Source organism: Pagrus pagrus (genome assembly GCF_965226575.1).
Source record: "Pagrus pagrus genome assembly, chromosome: 2".
NCBI lineage: Eukaryota > Metazoa > Chordata > Actinopteri > Spariformes > Sparidae > Pagrus > Pagrus pagrus.
The window spans coordinates 17,212,498-17,231,256 of NC_140186.1; the positions used below are offsets into that span (position 1 = coordinate 17,212,498).

Consider the following 18,759-nt stretch of genomic DNA (forward strand, 5'->3'; position numbering starts at 1 on the left):
AAACTCGAGGCTCACTGATGAGTCTTATAATTCATTATCACTCACCTATACTCACCTCAGCAATTAACTGTAGTGAAACTCAGTATGCTACAATAGTCCATGCAGTATGATAAGTTATCATTGTATGTGTTAAACGGCCAATAGACAACTTTTTTTGCTTCTACTTGTCATTAGGTAGTAAATACAGATTGCACAGTGTCATGCCTGAAGAAAAAAAGACACCATCTGCTTCTAGATTAGTTCCCTCTAAACCTAAATCTACACTGCAAAAGAAAGAGAGCCCCCCTGATGGAGGAAGGTCGGGCATTCACTCGATGGAGAGCGCAGTTGTTGTGTCAAAGTCATTGATATGTGTTTCCTCTAGTAACTCTAGACGGTTCAAAACCAGCATCGTTGGACCAGATCAGTAAGTAACAAAACCTGCCTGCTTATTAATACAACTGGGTTTTGGATCTGCCTTTTCATAGCACTTGGATCAGGGTTTCGAGGTCAAATTGTCATGGTATGGATTTTTTATGTTAGGTTTTTATAGGTTATATCCTTGTATGTCACATTTTACTTCACACTTCCTGCCTTTGTCTTTTTCCTGCCCTTTTTTTTTTGTTCACCAGTGTTTCATTAGTTAACTAGTCCTTGTGTCTTTTCCCTCACTTGTTGTCAGTTTGTCCCGCTTTGTTCCTGCTGTCTCTGTGTTTGCTCCTCTTGTTTTCTGCCCTCGTTCCCCAAGCCTCATCCTGGTTTGTACTTCATTTGGTTTTGTATTTCTTCTGTTTTTGTCAGTTTTGTTGCCTGCCTTAGATTTTTTGTGGATTCAGCGTTAGGTTGGTAGCTCACCTTTTGTCACATCTTCCTGCTTGCCTTGGTGTCTTGTGTTTGTATTCTTTTTTGATAACCATAACACAAATTGGGATTCTAACAGTTGTGTTGTTGCTGTGAACAGTAGCCAGACTGCTGTGTTCGCAACAGTGGCACCATCAGTAATACCAACTGGGAATGACAGGAGGGGGGAAAGTTGAACAGTTGCTACTGCTATATGATGATAACTTTAGATACTATTATAACTATCATTACTATCATTAACTATTATACCATACTATGAGTCCTTATTACACAACATTGTTGAGGTGTGTATAGGTGTGTATGGGTAGTCATAAGCCCCATAAGTCGACACTAGTTTATAACTAGTCAAGAGCAGAGGACAACTTATAATTCATTAAAAGTTGCACTTGTAGTGTTTTATGACTGTTGATATAGTGGATCAAAAACCATTATGTATGTTTATGAGTGTATTCATTAACTGTTAAATGCCTTATAATACACTATAAATGCCCCATAACGTACAATGGATGTGGTCTTAATGGAAAGTGTCAAACAAAAATTATAACATAGATACCCACCCGTGGTTATGCATTTATACCGCCAGTGAGTGAACACATTTGAAATCACACTGTTAGTAGCCAGTGAACAGTGACGGATGAAAGGGATGTAAAAAAGTTAGATGAAAAAATACTCTTAAAAAAAAACCCTGAGAAGGAAAGAGTCCCCTGGATGTCAAAAAAAGAGAAAAAACAGAGCACCAAAGGATGAGTGGTAGGAAAATGAAAGTGGGGTATCAAACCTAAAAACCGCATTAACAATTTAGGCAATGGGATGGGAAGAAAAGAGTCGTGCTTAAGTAAAGAAGACGAGGAAGGAATGAGCGGTGCGATCTGGCTCGTCACGTTCACGGCAATATTCTAATCTAAAGAGTCACTCCTAAATCACTGAATGGGAGAGCGAACAGGCAGACTTTTATAACGGAGGGGTTTGCAGCGAGAAGACAATTACCTAATGTCTGAGAGACAATGAGTTTAGGGGGCGAGGGAGTCACTCATTTCCATTTCTAATGATCGCACAGTGTAGGTTACACACACAAAGACACACACATGCATGCACGCACACAGGTAAGAGAGAAAAAAAAAGTGGCTGCTTATGCAAAGTCATTTAGTTCTCCTGCTGGAATTACTGGCTTAACCGGCTGCAAGCTAAGTGACGGCAAGGATGTTAATGGAGGTCACAAATAGTCACCGGTAATTAACAGGAGGACGGCACGCACAAATACGGCGGCGCACATACATACAAAGAAACATGATCCCTCCCACACAAACACACAGGGACAAAAGGAAATACACAATCCTCAATGTCAAAACGCATCCTATCAAATTTGTTTTGTCACTTCATTTGCAATAAGAATGTTTTCTCATTCAACGCTCAGCGGGATGCAAAGGCCCGAGGCTGCTGCACTGAGGCTTCTTGAATACTATGGCGGAGATGAAGGATGCAGCCCTGAGCACTTCCTCCCCCACAGACATACGCTTCGTAATGATTCAGCTCACAGACAAAGAAAGCATAGGCTACCTCGCACTAAGATGTCTACGATGTCCAAAATTGTGTTCTGTGCAAACATTGTACAGTAACACTGTGACAGTACTCGCACACATCATTGTTTCCTACAGTAGATGCTGATTATACTTGGGTGACCTTGCCCAGAGGAATTAAAAGAGAATGTCTCATCTCAGAAACTGACGCATACGATTTTTTGTGTAAGTGCTCGCATCCAAGTGAGGTTTAAAGTCCTAATCCATGATTGGCATATTGAATGCAGACCATATGGATTATACAGCATGGGCTGTGATTGGGATGCAGACCATGTGGACACTGATGGTTGAGCCAAAACTGCACTGTGCATCATTAGGGACAGAGCTTGATAAGGGTTAGCTTGCTGATATGTAGAAATTGCTCCACAAAATGTAATGTGCAAGGGCATCAATTTGTGTTTAAAAGTGGTGGGGACATAAGGGCTAAGATAACGTCACTGACAACCGAAAGAAGGTACCGAAAACATGTTATGTTTTACTTTTAAACTTTTTAAAATAATACAATCCAAGGACTTTTTTTGAACACTTTTCAAGGGCAAATTATTTCAAATTTAAGGGCCAATTATCCATAGATGTCCACATATACCAGTCCAACCCAGCACCACACTCAAGGGTGTCACTGTGTCGAAAAGTTGTTGGGCTCAGATGAAAAAAAAACCAATTTTTAAGTGTTCTTCAACATCTGTGATTTCAGCCAACGTAATGAGGTGAGAGTAGATAATTACAGCAGGAAAAACAATGTGCATCAACATTTATTTTTATCTAATTTGTTAGTTAGCATTTTGTGGTGCTAACTGAATAAGCTTTTAAAAAATGATGGGGACAAAATTGCTCACATGTGGACATATCCCGAGCATCCTCAGTGGAAATGACAACTATGATAATGTGATCATTTTGACTCTCCGCTTGGGGCAGGACTATTTTTCATGGGTGTCACCAGGACCACTGCAGTTAAGAGTTGTAGTGAAAATGCACATCTCTATTATACATGTTAAAAACACAATAGTAGATAAACAACAAATGAGATGACATTTTTGAAAAATGTACTCTCTAATTGTCATAACTGTATACAGAAAGTCACAATTTTGTAAGGTTTGTGTAGAGAGAGTAAACAACAGAAAAAGACCAATTAGTCTATAGGGAAGTTGCTGCGGCCCTGTTTGGTTGGGTGGGTAATTCAAAGGACTTTCTCTTCACAGATCAGGGTTCGCCTCTTGGTTGTGACCAAGTGTCAAGACGTTATGTGATGTGAGTTACGTCACTTAAGTAACTTATGTAACGAGACTGCATGTAGTTATTTTAAGCCAAAGAATGAACTTTTCCTAAACCTAACCAAATAGTTTTTGTGCCTGAACCTAACAAAATCATGACGGTTTGACAGCATTAATAACATTCAAAAAGTCATGACATGTTATACTATGAGTGTTCATCAGCACGCTTTAGTCTGGAAGTCTAACCGAACATTGTATATTGCCTGTTGTTGCTAAATTGACTGCGGGAGCCTTCTTTGGAAGTCTTAAGGGCACTGACCAAGCTGCCAAATTTGACAAGTAATACTTCACCCAAACCAATGGGGTGTTTTGGTGTTACGTTAATGTTCATAACAACCCTTCTATGGATGGATTTTCTATTCATTGTTGCTGGGTAACATTGACCCAGTATTTTTTATTGTGCACGTTCATCAATAAGGTAATCACCTGCCACACTGAAGAAGGCATCACTGATATTAGCAGAGGGCCTTGAGAGATTTGACCATCAGTAATAACTGATGTAGCGCATGTTGCTTTCATGAATAATTTTCTCCTAAAGGTTCAGTGTGTAGGATTTAGTGGCACTAAGTGGTTTGGTTGCAGATTGTAAGCAATGAAATATTCTTTCCTCACCCTTCACTGCTATGGTCGCTAAACATGCCAGAACCAGTTTTGGTTTGTCTGTTCTGGGCGAATATAGAAACATGGCGGACTCCGTGGAAGAGAAGCTGCTCAATCTGTCAATGTACCAGGCTCATTCTGAAATAACCACAACGCAGCAATTCTTAGTTTCAGGTGATTATACACTAATGGAAACATGCCAATATATCCACCTAAAATCCTACACACTGGACCTTTAAATGTACAGCTGACTGAAGAATAAGGATAATTGTACAGTATGTCACTTGACATGTTGAAGCATACAGTGACATAACGCCAATTCAGACTGACACGGTGATCCAGCATAAACCCTCAGGTTCGTCTGAATGTCAACATGTATTATCTGACCCTGTCTGGACCCTGCTTATGAGCCATTTATATCAGAGCTCTGTATAAAGTAATTCTCAGGTTTACTGGATGGAAAAGAGTTTCTACACTAACAATTGAATTAACATGAAATTCCTATAAACTATTATGTATTGTGTATTGGCAGCATCTACGTCACTAACGTAAATTCTGCTCTCCTGCATCTCAGAGATCATTGGTTGCAAAATAACTTTTGTTTTCTTTAATATAAGAAAACCAAAATCAACTAATTAAGTGAAATCACTTTGCCATTTCATAACCAATATCCAGAGTTAGTATTGCAACATCACAAGCAACAAGAATCTGTTAACCACACATCCTGGATTTATACGAGGTTATTCTTTACTCGGGCCTTGTGTGAAACTACCTGACAGCGCTCTAATAGGATTGTCCAAATGCAGGTTGAGCCCATATTTAGAAGACTGCCTCAAATGGGCTTTGTTTATTGTCTAAGTTTTATTGTTTAACAAACATCCTCCTCACAACCAACAGGATTCCCTGGCAAGGGAAGAGAAAGACTGCAGCTACTAAAGCCTGGGGGGGGGGGGGGGGGGGGGGGGGGGGGTGACTAACAAAAGCAACAGAAGACTGAAGGATAGCGCAAACATCAGCTAAGCTAAAACAAAGCTAATACATAAGCTTTACTGCATTATCTAATCAGCCAAGGCTGCATAGTGTGCACTTTGTGCATTGTTAATCATTTATGTTGCGACCGGGAACAGACCAAAGAACAGGCAATTAGGTTTTTTGTGCTTGACATATTTATTATATTTAGGTTAATTTGCCATTCAAGAAAATATAACAACCTAACTATGCTGGTGGCTTAATGTTATAGTAATGTTTTTGTCTCCTTTTTTGTCTCGGTTGGCAATCCTCTCTAAATTAGCCGCAGACTGTGATACAATTAATCCGAGGACGGTTGTAGTGCTCAGTATAGCAATGATGTCATGGGAAAATGAGCATTTGCAGTACAAACAATGCCAGTAAAACTCTGTTTTTGCTGGGGTTTTTTTTCCCCTTCCACAATTCATGAGAAAAAAAGTTAAGTAATCCAGGCTGGTTTGAATACACAGATATGATTTGTTTAGCAGAGAAACTTCTGTTTTCCATTTATTCTGGGAACTCTGCATGGACTAAATCTGCTGTTTCTTATTCATGTGGCAGCAATGTGGTCAACCACTGACAGCAAGTTAGTAAACATTTCACAATTTACTCTGCCAACAATGCAGCATGATCAGTGGTATTGGTCAGTGACCAGTTATGCCGAGCCTCTGCCAACGCAGCATGCATAAAAAGCCACATTTCGAAATGTCGCCTGTCTTCAAAATATTATTATTTAGCACACATGCTGTATGTTGTACACACACTCACACACACAGAAAAATCCCACCCCTTCTTACCGGCTGATCGGCCCTGTTGATCCCGACCAGGAACAGTGACTCAGCGATGAAGAGGCTGATGCAGAGGTTCTTATGGATGGTGTTGCGGTCGCTCTGCAGCCCGCGGAAGAAGCAAAAGGTGAAGATGCAGATGAGTAGGCAAACCAGTGACAACAGGATGCCCACCCATGTGATGACGTCCAGGAGCAGGTCGTGCATGCTGTCTGCCTTCTGTGGGAAGAGAGAGACAAGCTTGAGTGGATCATTTAATAGTCATTTCCAGTTACTAAATGTAGCTATGTTTAGCCTCGGTTTGCTAAAAACATACATGAGTCATGTTGTTGCAACATGAACCTCACTGAAACAGACTCACATCCCCCCTCCCCTGACTAATGTGAGCCTGGCTGTGTGTCGCTGAGCGTTCAGGGCCGCGGCGTTACGCTGCGTTGCACAGGTGTGCTGGCTCTATCCATCAGTGTCCTGCAACCTGGCAGCCGGAGCAATGTTCAACATAGCACTGCTGTGATGGATCTACTGCTCAAACCCTCACACTGTGTTCACAAAGGGCTGCCAAGCTAGCTCTGACCATGACCCCTTTAGAAGTAACACACGTCCTCTGGCCCAGAGGGAGAGACTGGGTGTCACACAATATCCGGACTTACAAGAGCCGATTTGTGAGGAGGAACTTGGTCTTAACGTAACAAAAGAGGGAGACAAAGAGTACTTATCCCACACACAGTGGGACAATGAGGTTTTTATCCGCCGCCCACAGTGGCTCATGGATATCAAAATAAATGAGCCACTTACACTGTCTGATCAGTCAAATATCATTTTTACCGGCAGCTTTTGTCTCTGATTTAAGCCCCTATAGTACATTAATATGTATCTGTTTTGATCATTCAGAACGCCATAGACTGAAAGTCTGTGGTGCATATTTTTTTTGTCAACTCAAAGTCATCATCTGGCTTGACAAATCAATTGTAAAAATGTTCTTGCCAAGTGTGATTTCTCAGAACTGGAGAGCCATGAGAGTTATAATCTGTTTTCCAGATGTTGAGGTCTCCTTCCCTCCCTTCCTTCCACCTTTTTTTTTTTTTTTTTTTTTTTTTGGAAATCTGTTGACCAGCCTTGCCAGCCACTGCTAATCAAATGATGAACAACTGACCCTTTGATCTTGCCCATCCCCCTCCTGGCAGGCATGGCAGAATAAACGCCTACCTTGACCTCCACGTGGGCCATGAGCACTGCAAAGCTGGTGAGGTGTGTGCAGGAGCAGCTGGTGTGTGTGCGATTGGTGGCCAGCAGACGACAGTCCTGTGTAGACCAGAATCCCGTCATGGTGCGCTTGGAGTAGCTCCAGAATGAACAGTTGGGATTGAAGTTCTCTTCCGAATGCTGGGGGCATGGGAGGGAGAGAGAGAGAGTGAGAGGAAGAAATTGAAAGAGAGGGACAAAAAGGAGGAGGGGTGGTGGGGGAAGCAGGAAGATGGAGAACAGATACTTAGTCATGGGGAGGTGGGAGGCAGAAACATGGAGTGGTGGGAGAGCCAAAAAAAAGTGAGAAAAATGGTGGGAGGAATTGGTGGAGAAATGGACGGAGAGGAAGAAACACGGAGAGGGAGTCAAGTACACACAACAAAACAACAAACAGAAGGGACAGAATGCGAGAGTGCAGCAACAAATAAACACAGAACCATGGCAGGAGGTGACTGTGCTGCGTCCGCACTTGTTGTGTGAGCTTGCGGAGTGTAGGAGCTGCTCGTGTTGTGTAAACTGATAAAGCTGTGTGTGTTGGGTTTGTAAAAAAGTTACTCTCAAAATGAGCAAGTGAGACCGGGAGGATCTCTCTGCTGCCAACAAGCTGGATCACCAACTGGATCAGCATTTGCTTGTTCAATGAGCAACACAAGATAATAGTGTTGCATGGAGCATCTCAATTCATACAGTGTGAAGCACTGTGGAGTTATATCCTAATTCAGTGTGTAATTATCGTTAATGCCGGAGCTGTTCTCATGTTATTTGGAGCAAGTTGACGTCAGTCGAGTCACGTTTTGTGAGAGCAAGTCATCGCAGCAATGAACATAAATGATACAGTATTTTAACACTTTTTCAAAATATATATTTATTATATATTTAAATATACATATTTTCAAAGCTGTGCTAATTAACTTTCTTATTCATGACGGTGACCAAGAACTTGCCACGCTTATGCATAATAATTAATATTCAGGCTGTATGACTATGCCTATTCCTGTCTTATTATTTTCCAGGTCAAAACACCAGATTTGACTTTTTTTATTTAGTTCAGTCTGACAGTCTGCGGCTCTGATGATTGCCATTTACATTGTCATTAAAGGACAGGGCTTCCGTTATTCAATATTTTCTTAATTTCGACAAATCCCATGAAAAGACCAAAACCAACATTGCGTTAGTCCATTTATCAACGCTTTCCAACTTCTCCCGCCTGTCTGTGGCCCAAGCCCATTCGTTAGACAAAAAACAGTCCCAAATACTGGTTTCAGTCATTTTTAAAGCTGCTACAAGGAATTGACATTTTGTGTTGATTCTGGCGACCCCTGTGGACAAAAGTGGTCATGTTCCGACTGCCTCGTGTCCAAACGAGTGAAAGAAAGACATTTTTTAAAGCTGTTTTCCTTTTTCAAACATAGTTGTTTGCAGGATGCATAGCGATGATGCATCTGTTTGTGGCTATGTACGATCAATAAACAACAAAGTAAACTTTGTTTAAGTGCTGTACAGTATCGCCAGACTACACAGCAGCATCTTTCCTCAGGCTGTGAGACCTCACAATTCATCCTCAGCACTCTGGTATAAAAAAATAGTTTTAATTTTATGACTTATTCACCCCAGATAAGTCTGTATCTGACCCTGTGACAGGCCCTAAGAATAGCTACAATAAATATGAAGAAATAGCTATTCTTTTTGCTGTAGGTCATAAAGAGGAATCAAACTGAAGCTGTTTCATAACTAGTTGAAAACTCCTTCTAGTATGTTTAATATGTGATATATTATTTCCTTAAACAGCTGGGCCCTGTAGATTTTAGTAAACATCACTCGGACAGGAGTAAATAGCATATTTGCTTTGAAAAGCTGCAGATGAACACACAGTTGGTGCTCTGGTAAGTATAGCACCAGAGTGGTTTATGTGAAATTGAATCACAATACAATACAGTGCCTAAGAAAGGAACCCACTGCAACAGTGTGGCTCATTTTTGTGATTTTCTAAAGTGTTTGGACAACAATGGAGGTCTGTGTTGAAACTTCAATGGTAGTTGTTAGTAATTGTAAGAATTGTTGACATAAGAAACAGATGGAGTAGCATCAGCCTATAACTTCTACTTCTGTCCAATTTTCCCAGCAAGTTATTTTTAATTGTATTTGGGAAAAAAAATAAATATATATATATATATACTTTTTGGGGGGCTTTTCATGGCTTTATTTGATAGGACAGCTTAGAGTGATAACAGGAAATGGGATGAGAGAGAGGTGGATGACATGCAGCAAAGGGCCACTGGTTGGATTTGAACCCTGGGCTGCTGAGCGAGGACACGACTTCTGTACACGGGGCACACATTTTACCAACTGAGCTATTTTACCAACGTATTATTTTTTTTTTCATTGTTTAGACAAAGTAAGTCGACACCTTGCACCTCCCTTACCTGCAGGTGTTTGACGGTGAAGACCACGGGCTCAGATAGGTAAACCTTATTGCTCTCTTTGTTAATGGACGCCGTGATGACCGGGGAGTTGACGATGACGGAGTAATTAGGGTAGACGGCCTCGCTGCTCAGTCTCACGCTTGCATTCTCTGTGGACAGGTAGGAGCCCAAGTTTCTGTACAGGACAAAGGCCATCCTGATCTCACCTGTAAGAGGACACACACAGGAACATGGAAGAAGTGCACTTGATAATTGTTGGCTCAGAAATAGACTGTGGATGTGTGAAAGAGTGAGAGGGAAAAAAACGGGCTGGGGGGGGGGGGGGGGGGGGGGACAACTCATGGTGCGAGGAAGAGAGAGAATATGAGATTTCTCTTCTACCGTTTCTGCCGTGCTGTTTGAGAGTGCTGGCTGACAGCTGGATGGAGTTTCCATGTAGCTCTGACTGAGGGAATGTCAGGTCTGCCAGGTTCCCATCCGTGCTCAGCCTGGCCACTTCCAGCTCTGCAACACACACACACACACATGCGCTAATGTCAAATCATTGCATGGCACGTTACATCAGGTTTGTTTTGCAGCCTCTTGTAATAACCATGTTTCCTCACTAAGTGCTTCACAGCAGAGCACAGGCATGAATCCTGAAGCTGTTCTGGCTTCTTCTAAACAAAGAAAATGAAAAAAAAAATAAAGAAATAAATAAAGGAGCTGACATGCATCAAAGTGAAATAATGTGGATTTTTATACTAAAAAAGGCAACAATGTCTCCAGGCAACTGGTCCGACACATCCATCGAGGTAGATAATCCAGCCTCTCTCTTGTATTGTGGGAATCTAATTTCACCATCCAGGTTCGTTAGCACATTCCCGATTACGGCCGTGTAATGTATTAGATAAAGTTTCTAATTAAGGGCTAATTATACCTTTGGTGTATCGCTATCTTGTGCTTCTGAGTGATTTGGTGATTTAGACGTTGCTTTCATGGTGAAAACAGCTCCCTGATCAAATAAACAACGCAAGGACATGCTAAGATGGAAATGAGACTGGAGGAGGAGGAGGAGGAGGAGGAGGAGGCGGGAGAAGAGGGTGAGAGAAAAGGAAGTTGAGGAGGTCAGGAAGATAGTGGTGGAAAGAGGTGGAGAAGAGAAAATAAAGCGGGTAGTCAAAGGAGCAGAATGGATGAGAGATGGGAAACGAGCAGATAGAGTTGAGAGGAGAGGAGTGGAGTGGCGATAGGTGGGGAGAAGACTATGTTCTCTCGCAGAGTACAAAAGACAGGGCACAAAGGCGAGAGATACCGAGGTCTGGGAGAGAGGAAATGGAGGAAGGCAGACATAAACACAGACACTGATATGCAAATGCTGGCAGAAAGAGAGAGAAACACCGGTTAAGTGTTCCTCACTTGCCAAAACTAAACATCCCAGCTCTGCAAACACACACGTATGTACACACATGTACACACACATCCACACCCACACGCGGCGGCGGGGTATCAAAACACGCTGAGTCTAATCTAATTAAAGCATCCTTGTCATGACAATCCTCCTCCTAAGAAACACACTTGTTCATTATCGTTATCACACACGCACGCTGTTACCGCTGTGCTATCCCTTCAAATCACTGTTTTGGTTCTAATAATAACACTATTTATTCATCTGCCTAATGCTGCACACACTATTCACAGCCACAGACACAATCCAACACAATAATATCACCTTCGGTAGCTGCAGTGGCTTCTTTATAATGCGTCATTCAAATAATTTATTCCTGTCGCTCACTCTCCTCTGAAAGACTTGTTAAAAAAAAAGGGGGATGGATGGAGGGAGGGAGGGAGGTGGGGGCTTAAAAAGTGCAGCGAGGAGAGCAGAGAGGGAGGAGACGGGGAGAGAGAGAGAGAGAAGTGAGGATGGAAGAAGAAGAGAAAGAGAGATGAGAGGCGGTATCGGGCCGGTTATGAATAAAGGGAAGAGATAATCACGGTGGATCTGCCCACTGGATTAGCTGGGAGGGAAGATTAACAGCACAAAAAGGAGAGGGATGCGGAGACAAAATTTTTCCACTGAAAAGATGACTTCCTGTTTTAAGTTCTTCGGGAGATGCGGTAGCCTACATCTCGATGACTGTTTATGTAACCATATTTATGTGGTGCGTTCAGGGGGAATGAGGAGATACGAGTCTGGAATTATGTAAGGTAGAACTGCGTAGGACGGCAGTTGTCGCGAATGAACTGTTGTCCTTAAACTAATGCGAGAGGAAGACAAAGTCACGTTGGCAGGACTGACTTTGTGGAATCTGCTTCCACTATCCGTCTGCCATGAGAAAAAAATGCGGCATCGCCGCGTCATGTGACTTAAATAGCCGTGATTTCATCGCTTACCGATGTGGAAGTGAACAAAAAAAACCCTCAGAGCATCATTTGACATTCCACCACAACCATCACCCTCAAGCATGCACTCATCCAGTATTCTTTACTCATCATCCTCAGTTTTCTCTCTTCTACTCCTCCTCCTCCTCCTCCACGACTTTTCATCTCTGACTGAGCAAAATACAAGCCCAGTGAATCTTGGTAATGGGGAGATGATGTGGAGGAAATTTTGAAACATCAAATCAAAAGGAGGAGTAAACAGGGGGATAATCAAGGGGAACATAAGAGAGTGCAACTTGCTGGTCTGGGCGCAGATGAAACGATGGCTTGCGGATATATCATCGTCTAAAGGCATGAAAAGCAAAGAGGGTTTTTCGCTCTCCAGTATCTCTGCCTTATTCCATGGCCCAATGATGAGAGGATCAGTGAGGGAAGATGAGAGGAGATGATGGAAGGAGAAGAAAGAGAGAGGAGAGTGATGTGCACAACGCCATAATAACCAGCTTTGTTCTGCTTTGTCAATTCCGCCTACAAGTGGAGGGAAAATACGGGAAAAATAAATAAAAATTATTGTCTCTGGCTAACAATTCATCCCTGCCTCACAAACATCGAGGGCAGTTTTGTGTGTGTGTGTGTTTTTTTTATTCCTGCATTTTGTTAGATGAGGATTTGACCCTTCAAACCTGGACCTCTTCATTTTGACCTCTTTCTGACAGCTATACAAGCCCGCTCTGCATAATAACTGTGAATACATGTAGTCTCTTGTACATTGTGTTGGGTGAATGTAACCAAATTATAAAGTTTTGAAGCAGCTCTATGGAGCCAGACAGGGTATAAAGGTTATCATTTGTTTGGGTTCATAATTTGTTCAATCACATTAGTATCAATGGAGTTTCCCAATTCATTTCCGCATCACCTTATATTATCTTGAATAGGTAAACCAGTCATTTCAAAGAGATAGTTTGATATTATTCATTGAAAACATATGTACATGTAAAATCCTTTATAAAAGAGATCAAATAAATGCATTTAGGCAGAGTTGGCTGGCTCTTTTGATCTCCGCTCAGTAAAACAATACACAATTCAAATACTTCTTCTACTTTCTTCTTTTATTTCCCATTGCAGTTACTCGTAAATTGCTTGTTTGCCTATTTTGGATGCAGTTTGAATCTGATTTTTTTTAAAAAGAAAGAAAGCGGGAGAGAGTGCGCTCAGGGCAAAGGTCAACCTGTGAGTTTTCTGCATGTCACATGAGCTACGCCTGCATGTGGTTTAATACTCTTTGCTGTCTTAATATGTTTGCATATGATCATTGTGCTCATGTGCATGGTTACAGGCAAGTATATCATTCTTTATTATAAAATTGTAATCCTGTGAGTTATCCACTTTTTTACTGAATGTATCTGTAATCTAATTATATCTTTTTTCTGTAATCTTACTGGAATATAGTTACCCTCTTTTTGTATCCTGTTTGTGAAATGGCGACTTGAGTGTGGTGGAATTAGGGCTTAAGTGGTAAGATGCCACGCTGTCCTTATACTGAAATGCAGCGCAGGAGATCGATCGACAGTCAGACAGACAGACAGACAGACAGACAGACAGACAGAGAACATGAAACTTATTTCTGTTTCACAGCCTGCTTTCATTACGTGGTTTTAAATAAAACTTTCGGCCCTAGTTTCATTTCTCCCCGCCATTATAACAATCCACAGACAGAAGGGAAACAACAGGAAAGTGACAGCACAGTCAAAAAGAGAGAGAGAGAGAGCTTCAAACCATAAACAGCTGTTTCTACACGCCTCTCCCTGATGATTTTGAGTGATTATTGTGAATGCCCTGATTAATAATTGCAAATACATAACGCTCTGTTTGACAGTTTTGTTTCTGTTTGACAGTTCTGACAGTATTTGTTTAGCTTTGACAGCTGCGGTAGCACCCAGGCGTTGACCACTGTGCTCCAGGCAATGTGGATTTTTGTTGCTTTCTGTGACTTTTTCTCTCCCCCTGACCTGCTGGAGCAGCACCCCGTCTGTGTTTTGAGACCTCCTGAGTTACAAATTAAACACCGGATATACCAACAAGCTCTTCACATGTAGCTCAAGTACTGTAGAGGAACAAACTATTGCACTGCAGATTTAAATCTTAAATAAAGGACTATGGAAGAAATTCTGCAAATTTTGTTTCAGTGCTTCTTTTGTACTCCTGCTGGCCATCTTCGGCTACTAGCTGCACTCATGCTGCTGTGCAAAATGAACTGTTTCAAAAATTGTCAGCTCATGTGTAATGAAAAAGAGCCACTGGGGTTTTATACTGTTTTGTTTTGATTTTAGACTGAGATACATGAAAATAACATGGTTATCTCTAATAACCCTGTTATTTCGGTTCATCAAGTAGCACACACAAAAATTGTTTAAAGGAGATACTCATTTTCTGTTTCATAAATGTATATTGGGTCACTACTAGAATTGTTTTAGAAATGTTTGAGTGCTCAAAAAACACATCAGTATTCTCATACTGTCCAGTTTGTCCTCTTTAAGACCCCCCCCTCCTGAATACCCAGTCTCCTCTGATTGATCAGCTCGCACATGCCTGAGCCAGCACTTCTAACAACAATAACAACGAAATTGACTCCTACATGCCAAACTAGCCGCTGTGTGACATGGTGACATAGTGTGATGTCACAAAGTCACAGAGCAGTGTTTTCTGTGGGAGAGAGGAGCTTCTGTAGGTATGGACTTTGGCCTTTTTAACTTTCAAGACCTTTGACATGCAGAAGAACCTCTATTAAATACTGAGGGAAAGGAAAGGAAAAAATAGGTCTGCTTCAATATTTTAAACTTGTTAGTCGGTATGAACTTGAAATCCTGTTGGAAAAAAAAGTCATACATAAAATAGTTACGATATGCTTTTTTAACCAAGGTATGGTCGTCCACCAAGTTCATTGTCAACTCTGCTTCAGCATTTCAGAGTTAATATTCTGGTAAAATCGCCCTTCTTTCATCCGTGTATACTCGTGTCCATTCACATGTACAAAGTGTGTGTTTGTGTGTGATTGGACACATGATGATCATGTTATTTTTGCGAACGTTGAAGTTAGATAGTATACTTTGTTTCTTGTTTGTATTATGAAACTTAGATCAGAGGCAGTAACGCCTGCGGTCAGCTTTGCCTCTTACCAGGATATTACATCATATTCTTAGATCTTTAGCAGACTGAGTTGGTTTACGTTGTTTTAAGATCTGTTAGGGAAAAAAACATGAAATCTAAGAACCACATTTCTGCTAAAGTAAGTGCATGTTCTAGAAAGTTTTCCCTCTATTACATTACATTACGTTGCAGTGGATTCAACAAAACGTAAAAAATGCTTTTGTTACAGACTTCGCACTCCTACTATCCAACACCTAAGACAAAAAGCAGTGCAGCCACATCCGTCAACAATTGGCCACTGTGCAGCTTCACCGGAGCAAATGGAGGTTAAGTGCCTTGCTCGAGGGCATCTCAACAGGATCCTTGACAGCTTGCAGGGTCCAACTGAGTTGGATGGCAAGGAACCAAAAAAAAGATGTACTCACGGATGTTGTCAGTAGTCTCCTGCACAGTGTCAGTCTTGAGGAGGTTGTCAGCTAACATAAAAGCCCCGGTCTCAACGGTGTCCAGGAGCAGAGTGGCCGAGTGCAGCTGCTCGCTGGTGGGCAGCTCCCTCCACGCCGCTTGGGCTCGTGGCTGCAGCAAATTATTCACAGTCTCCACCATAGCCTGGGGCAGCATCAGAAACACAGAGGTCACATGGAGGAAGCCAATACTAACTCCTCAGTCAACAATGCTAATGTGAAAATTAATGCAAATCCATTCAGCGTACAAATAACATTGCAACACCCTGACTGCTGAAGACAGCGGTCGGTGGGATGCAACAGTGACAAAGCGGCGGCTTTTCGTTTATCGTGTCGATAAATCATGGCAACAAAACATGTTAGCGATGCAAATGTAGCATTCCCATGCAGACATAACAAAATGCAGAAGCTGTTAAATATAAAGTAAATATCCAAACTTCTTCTTTAAAAAAAAAAAGCTCTATATAAAAGGATGTTGTGCTAGAAAATCTCCATCACAGATGTTCTGAAAATCAAGCTAAGCTAATTAGCTGATTGCAATCACCATGTGTCTACACCCCCAAACCTGGTTCATTTTTCCTTTTTTTTTTTAAAGCAACAGTCTTATCTTAGAGTTGGAAAACTTGTGCTTAAGGGATTGAGAAGAAATTAGAGTTTTATCAGATCATGTCTGCTGGGTCACATCCAGCCATGCAGAACAGTTCTGACTCCAAAAATATTACCACTTGGCTCGCGCAGATGAAATGTTCTCGCCGAAACAATACTTATTTTGTCTCCAGCTCACATTCCTTTATACTCTTAAGAATTCACCTCCTCATTTTCAGACGTGAACACCCACACATAGGCAGACACACACATCTTTAAAAGACCCTGGGAGAGATAAAGAAGCAGAGAGAAAAAGAGAGCTGACGGAGGGGGGGGGGGGAGAGAAGGGGAGAGCCATGGGAGAGCGATAAAACAGTCCAGTGAGTCCATGGTGACAGGCGTCCGCTGGGAACAAGGGAGGCGGAAAAGCGAATACAGGTGCTATCAAACACACACATCTCACACTCCCGTCTGTCTCTTTATTTTCTCTTTCTTTCGCACCGACTGTAAACCACCCTTCTCTGCAAACCCATCCCCGGTACCTCTCGCTCTTTCAGTTCGGCTCCCTCTTGAGGAAGGTTGATGCGAAAGTGGAAAAGGGAACGCAGGTGCCATTATACAAGCAAAGAGGGTCTCCAGTGGGGAATTGAAAGGGCAGGGGGGAAGAGTGAGAGACATCAGTTTATTGGCATTCACACATCAACCATTTGACTTCCTCCACGGCCCTTTCACTCAGGGTTAGGGAGAAGCGAAAGACCAAGAGGGAGGAGGGGAGAGAGCAAAAGAGATTGTCAAGAAGTAGTGTGTTTTTGTGTGTGACTGTGCAGAGTGTCCTAGATAGAGAAACACAGTAGACGATGACTCATACGAGTGTTGATGGCATGTGCTCGGAAACGTGCGGTCGGCCTCTGGAAATTGGAGCTAATCCTACCTGTTTATTTTGGGGGGTGCGATATCCACATGTAGATACAGTACATCACACACACGCAATGGGTGCTTAGCCAACAAGCTAATATGATAATATTATGTCCTCTTTTAGCGCTAGCAGCTAATTAGCTGGGATGCATATCGGATGAGTTTGGGAGGGCTACATGTAAACAAAAACTAATTAATCCACTGCTTCAGCAAACAACTAGAATAAGCAGGAGTGGGTATGAAGCACACACATGCAAACACACACACACACACACCAAGCAAACCTGTTTCTATTTACAACCTTTCATTGACTGAGAAAAGAGACTACAGGCTTTAAAAGTCAACTTGGGCTGTGTGTTTTTTTGTAATTTCGCCAATCCTTTCTATCACTTAGGATAACACGGTGCTGTAGACAGTGAAGTGATGAAATTTGAGGCACAACAAATCTGACCGTCAATCAGATCGGTTGCAAGCAAGCAATTGATTAGCAAAAAGTAATCAGCACCACTATTTCCGATAATAAATTAGTCTTTTGAGCCATTTTTCAAGCAAAAAATGCCAATGCCAAACTCTAGTTCTGGTTTCACAAATGTGAGGATCCCCTGCTTATCTTTGCCTCGTATAAAAGAAAACAAAGTATCTTGGTGTTTTTGAACCATTGGTCAGACAAAACAAACATTTTTGACTATTCTCCGGCATTTTATAGACAAAATAATTGACATAATCAGTAGTTGTTGCCCTTCAGTTGACAGATTTCTGATCATTTATCAAGGAAAAATTTCAAACATTTGCTGGTTCTATCAGCTGTTTTGTATCATTGTACATTGTGTGTTTTGGGGTTAATTTATCGCTGTTCAGATTCTAAAAACAAGCAAACAAAAAACACATTCTGCTAATCCAAAAAATGCTTAATATTTATATACATATATGTTTTATTTACTTTTACTTGTACTTTTGATACTGAAGTACATTTAAGCCCTTCACAAGATGGAATTAAATACGGTGCAAGTATCCAAAGAGCACTCGTATGTAATCACCGCAAAGACCCTGCAGCACTTCCTCCATCGTCTACACGTCTCCCTGTTTGGCATGAAAATTCTGAAGGGCATTTTTTACAGTATTTTCTGACATTTTATTGGCAAAAACATAATGTCCATCATACAAGTTATGAACAGTAAAATCAATAATTAAGGAGGTTAGACTGAAAGCGAGCACACCGAAAACTTTAGTAACAACCCCAAATTGGGCAGAAAAACTATGTACATGCACTGTTAGTGCTGTCAGTCAAAAGTTGAACCAGGAATTGAGTTTGTGAAGTGTGATGGTTGGCTGCAACCAAGCAGACAACAATAACTCTACAATTCGCCTTTGTTATCTCCTCCGAATGGCTCTGTCTAATCTGGGGATTTGTTTAAAACCTGCACGATGTTCTGGCCGCTTCTGTTTCTTGCTCCGCTGGACAAATATCTGCTATTAACTTGCTGAGCACAACTATTACAGATAGGAATAATGGCCTGAATGACGGCTGTATTGGG

The 18,759-nt window shown here is 41.6% G+C and overlaps 1 protein-coding gene across 7 annotated transcripts in view; it reads right to left on the bottom strand.

Annotated features, from left to right (window-relative positions):
* The window catches only part of adgrl3.1 (adhesion G protein-coupled receptor L3.1), a 125,986-nt gene that overhangs the window by 19,925 nt on the left and 87,302 nt on the right, over positions 1–18,759 (bottom strand). For all 7 annotated transcript variants that reach the window (XM_084340788.1, XM_084340787.1, XM_084340783.1 and 4 more), the window contains exons 12-16: positions 15,686–15,869; positions 10,134–10,256; positions 9,753–9,958; positions 7,291–7,467; positions 6,094–6,303 (exon numbers count right to left, since the gene is read on the bottom strand). In XM_084340788.1, coding sequence (XP_084196914.1) covers positions 6,094–6,303; positions 7,291–7,467; positions 9,753–9,958; positions 10,134–10,256; positions 15,686–15,869 — 900 coding nt within the window. The remainder of the gene's footprint in view (positions 1–6,093; positions 6,304–7,290; positions 7,468–9,752; positions 9,959–10,133; positions 10,257–15,685; positions 15,870–18,759) is intronic.